Genomic DNA, 4,753 nt, shown 5'->3' with positions numbered 1-4,753 from the left:
CTGTCCTTGAAAGGGCAGTTCTTGAAAGAGCTCTCTCAGCCCCACTTACCTCACAGGGAGTCTGTTGTGGGGAGGGGAAGGGAAAGGAGTTTGTAAGCCGCTCTGAGACTCCGAGTGAAGGGCGGGGTATAAATCCAATCTCCTCCTCCTCCTCCTTCTTGTTCTTCTTCTTCTTCTTTATGCAGGAGCCAAATCACTCGCTCACAGCTTTAATGCCAATAGCTCACAAAGTAGAATTTTTGCTCACAAGGCTCCACAATTTAGAGGGAGCATTGATCCAAGAATATAATTTTCAGTTGTACCCTGAGTTGTAAAGTCTTTGGTATAGCAGGCTCCATTGCATTTTACCATGAAAATGTCCTGATGATGATGATGATTTTTAACCAAATGATTTGTAGAAGTATTTTTAAAAAAATGTTTTAAAAATTATTTTTAAGTCACCTTGGGACTGTAAGCTGGATAGGAACTTTGAAGTATCTTCTTCAGAACTGTGTTTGGAATAACGCAGAAGGGCTTTCCCAGTGATTATTCCCAAATGATTATTAGAACTGTGACTGGGAGGGACAGGGCCTTTTCAACTGTAGCCCCGAAACTACAGGACTGCCTGATGAAGTTTATCAGTGCCTTCTGCTAGTTCCCCTCTGCTTTTAAATACAAGGTCATTTTGGGGTGGACATTTGGTATTCTGAAACAGGAATGTTAAGAAGGCTTGGTTCTTTTATCTGCTCTTTTTAACATTTTCCTCTGGCGTTATCCACTGGTTTGATAAGCTGATGGTTTTGTTCATGGTTGCTTTGAAAGGTGGGAGAGGCTTGATAGTGAGGCAGTGTCGTGCAGTGGTTAGACAGCTTGGGTAGGGAGATTTGGGCTCAAAATATCTTCTCAGCCATGAGGCTATCTTTCTTTTGTTCTTTCAGCCTGTGCCACCTCACAGGGTTGTTGTAAAGATAAAGGTAAGGTGGAAGAGCCATAGATGCGGCCCCAGTCTCCTGGGAAGGAGGGCAGAATATAAATACCAAAGGCAGATAAAAGGTGTTAGTCCTAAATAAATAAACTAAGCACACCAACTTCTCATGGAATGTGAACATTTTTCTTCTGCTTTGGGAACAGGATGGTGGCTGGGAAAGCAGAGCCTGCAATGCCCGGACGCTTGTACGTTCACCCAGACTCGCCCGCCACAGGGGCCCACTGGATGCGCCAGCTGGTGTCCTTCCAGAAGCTGAAGCTCACCAACAACCATCTGGATCCATTTGGACACGTAAGTGACATTGACTGGAAGTGTATCATAGCTGCTTTAGTCTCTGTCAAAGATGCTGCCTTCATTGTGGGAGCAATACTGGCAAGAGCGACCTTGTAAGATCAGAGTGGGGGGTCAGGCCAGCCGGCCATCAAAAAAAGGAGCCAGTCTTGAGTTTCATATTGTATGCTACCTCTGCATTCCACGAGGCCGGTCTGCCCTGAAATTTCCCGCTCCTGTGTCCTTTGAACCTTTTTTGCAACTCTGTGCAAATGGCACGCAAAATTTGCATACGTTCTCTTGGAAACCATGTAAATGTTGTCTTTGACTTCTTCGGATGCTGGATCCAAGCTTGCCCAGATGAGAGCATCAACGAGACTGCTGTGTATTTGGCACTTTTCATTGGTTGCCTCCAATTGTGTTTCCTGTTCACACATGCATATTTCTCTGAGGCTTTTATTCATTCTGTGAGGTGGCACTTCAAATGTTTTTGTCCTGTTTTCTCTCTCAGTTGGAGTCTTTGAAGTGTAGCATCTTCCAGTACGCGCAAAGCCAGGCTGTAGCCACCCATCACTGGATATTGCACCGGCTTTCTGCTATAGCAATCTTTTGCAACAGGATTGACTTACCCACACAGGAAAACCCTGTTGGAAGCAAGGTTGCCAACTCTGAGTTGGGAAATACCTGGAGATTTGGGGGATGGAGCCCACAGAGGGGACTCAGCAGGGTATAATGCAGTTCCCCATAGGGTTGCCAGATCCCCTTGCTGTCCCAGCAGGGACATTTGGGGGTGTTCTAGGACATCCCCAATGTGATGACATCACCTGGAAGTGACATCATCACATTGGAGATGTTCCGCAATGATGTCCGGTTTGAGGGCAAAACTCTATGGTAAAACTGGCTTCAAACAATGAGTTAGGCCCTCAAGCCAGAGCATCGCCATGCGACGTCCCTGACATGATGACATCACTTCTGGGTGAAGTCATCGTGTTGGGGACGTCATGTAGTGATGTCACTGTTTGGGGGTGGGGTTTCCCCCACCGGCCAGTTGGATGGCGGTGAAAACCCAGGGGAAACCCCCGCTGGGACTTGGGAACTAGCAACCCCAATTCTGCAGGGCCTGCAAGATGGAGATAGTCTGCCAAGCCTAAGGTTGAGAGGCAGCAGAAATCTATTTATATGGGCATCTCCCTGTACTGCTATCAACTTGTGTTATTTTTCATCTGCCTGTTCCCCCCAGTACTAGTTGCCACCGTAGGAACTCCTTTGCATATTAGGCGACACACCCCTAATGTAGCTAATCCACCAAGAGCTTACAGTAGCCCCTGTAAGAAGAGCTCTGTAAGCTCTTGGAGGATTGGCTACATTAGGGGTGTGTCGCCTGATATGCAAAGGAGTGCCTGCTACAAAAAGAGTCCTGCTAGTACTTGTAAATATATGTGGAACCTGCACGGGAACAGACAGGGATGGATTGGATAAATGGTGCCATCTACTGTGTATTGTTAATATTAATCAATCTTATTGTTACTTGGGTTTTAAGAATTGTTATTTTCCAAGGACCTATAAAATATAGATGTTATTTGTATTTGGAATCACTTAATTCATGTGTACTGTGAATGTTGTAGGACCACTGTAAGCACAGTAGACTTAATATGTACAGGATGTTCTCCTGAGCACAGGTGTGGACCAATGCATTGCTGACCCGTTTGTATTCTAATACAGAGTAGGTCAGACTGCAGCATTCAAGTAAAAACCAGAACCAAGGAGAGATATTCTACTTGAGAATCTTAGCAGCCCTTCCCCCCATACTCTTTTTTCAAAAACTTTTTTACTCCTTCCTCACAGTTGTGGCCTGCTATGCTTTACTATTGTTTAGATTTCTTTGATGTATATGTTCGTTATGGTCATAAATACACAGGATGTGTCCAGTTGGTGTTGGAGCCAAGACAGTTTGTGGTGTCTGGCCTTTGTTGCATTGGCTAAAGTTGCAACTCAGTGCTCAGTACAGAGGTTCCCCCCTTCCAAGTATTTGTCTTCAAAGTTGGATTAGAATGACATTTGGAGAGCCGGTTGAGTTCTTTCAGTATTCAACCCCCCCACCCCCATAACTGTGATCAGTGTGTGGTTTGGATTGTTTTTCCGAGTCCGGTCTTGCTTGTCACTGTTGGTGGGGAACAAATGCTGATTGGCTCCCTGTGCAAAGTGTTGTTCCCAGTGGGAGGTCACCATACGTACACCTAGACTTCGGTTGTACTTCATGCATTCCTGAATAATCTTACTCAGGGAGGGATGCCAGCCTCCAGGTGGGACCTGGGAATCACCCAGAATTACAGCTCATCTCTAGACGACAGAGATCAGTTTACCTGGAGGAAATGGGTGCTTTGGAGGGTGGACTCTCTGGCATTGGACCCCACTGAGGTCCCTGTCCTCCTTCAGTCTGCGTCCCCAAACCTCCAGGAGTTTCCTAACCTGGAGCTGGCAACCCTACCCTTTCCCATCCCATCTCCAGCCGGCAGCTGGTGGGACCTGGTAACCCTATGCTCAGTTCCTATAGGGTAAATTGTATTATAGGCTGGGAAGCTGTGTGCACCACCTCTGCATACTTGCTGTTGTGAATAAATATCCTACACTGCAGGCCTCTGATTTCAGAATACTGTTGCATGAGCCGCAGGAAAAAAAATCTCTGACCAGAGGTACACAATAATGCACCATTAAATCAGTTCAGATCTGCATTATATTGCATGGAGATTGCAGTGCACAGAAGTGGTTGAGGAAATGTCCATGGCTCATAGCAGTCCAGATCCATGTTGCAAAAACCACATATCCATTCCTCAGATGAGAGCACTGAGCATGTGATTCCATAGTGCATGAGAGCAGAAATAAAAGGGACAGGTGGCTTTTTAAATTTGCAACTCCCACCTGATATCAGCACTCAGGGCATTCTGGTGGAGAAGGAGAGGAAGAGGAAGAAGAAGAAATTTGATTTATACCCAGCCTTTTACTACCCAAAGAAGTCTCAGAGCAGTTTACAATCTCCTTTCCCTTCCCCTCCCCACAACAGACACCCTGTGAGGTAGGTGGGGCTGAGAGAGCTCTCTCAAGAACTGCTCCTGAGAGAACAGCTCTGAAAGAACTTGGAACTGATCCAAGGTCACGCCAGCAGCTGCATGTGGAGAAGTGGGGAATCAAACCCGGTTCTCCTAGATTAGAGACCATGCTTGTAACCACTGCACCACACTGGCTCTGGTTTGCTGCTCATCTCAAACGACCTCCGTTAGGGGCTGTTCTCTGCTTCTGCCTGACAAAACAGAGCAGATCCCTTTTGGTGCAACGGAAGAGGTAAACGGTCATCTCTCCCACCATCTAGGGCAGGAAGGGATAACTTTGCATCGTCTCCCTTTGGTAAGAAGACTGTGGCCTTGATAGGCAGAAGCCGATCTTCTGCTTGCCATTCACTTTCCGCTTGGATCTGCTTCCTGGAACAATTTGGAATACAAAAAAGTTTAACATTTCACT

The 4,753-nt window shown here is 46.3% G+C and overlaps 1 protein-coding gene across 1 annotated transcript in view; it reads left to right on the top strand.

The window, feature by feature from the left end:
- The window catches only part of TBX4 (T-box 4), a 114,732-nt gene that overhangs the window by 73,285 nt on the left and 36,694 nt on the right, over positions 1–4,753 (top strand). The window contains exon 5 of the mRNA XM_015416436.1: positions 1,111–1,258. Within this exon, the coding sequence (XP_015271922.1) occupies positions 1,111–1,258 (148 nt within the window). The remainder of the gene's footprint in view (positions 1–1,110; positions 1,259–4,753) is intronic.

The sequence above is a fragment of the Gekko japonicus genome, unplaced genomic scaffold, assembly GCF_001447785.1.
Source record: "Gekko japonicus isolate JY-2015 unplaced genomic scaffold, Gekko_japonicus_V1.1 scaffold1851, whole genome shotgun sequence".
NCBI classification, from domain to species: Eukaryota; Metazoa; Chordata; class Lepidosauria; order Squamata; family Gekkonidae; genus Gekko; species Gekko japonicus.
This window is presented reverse-complemented; position numbering and strand designations above follow the sequence as displayed.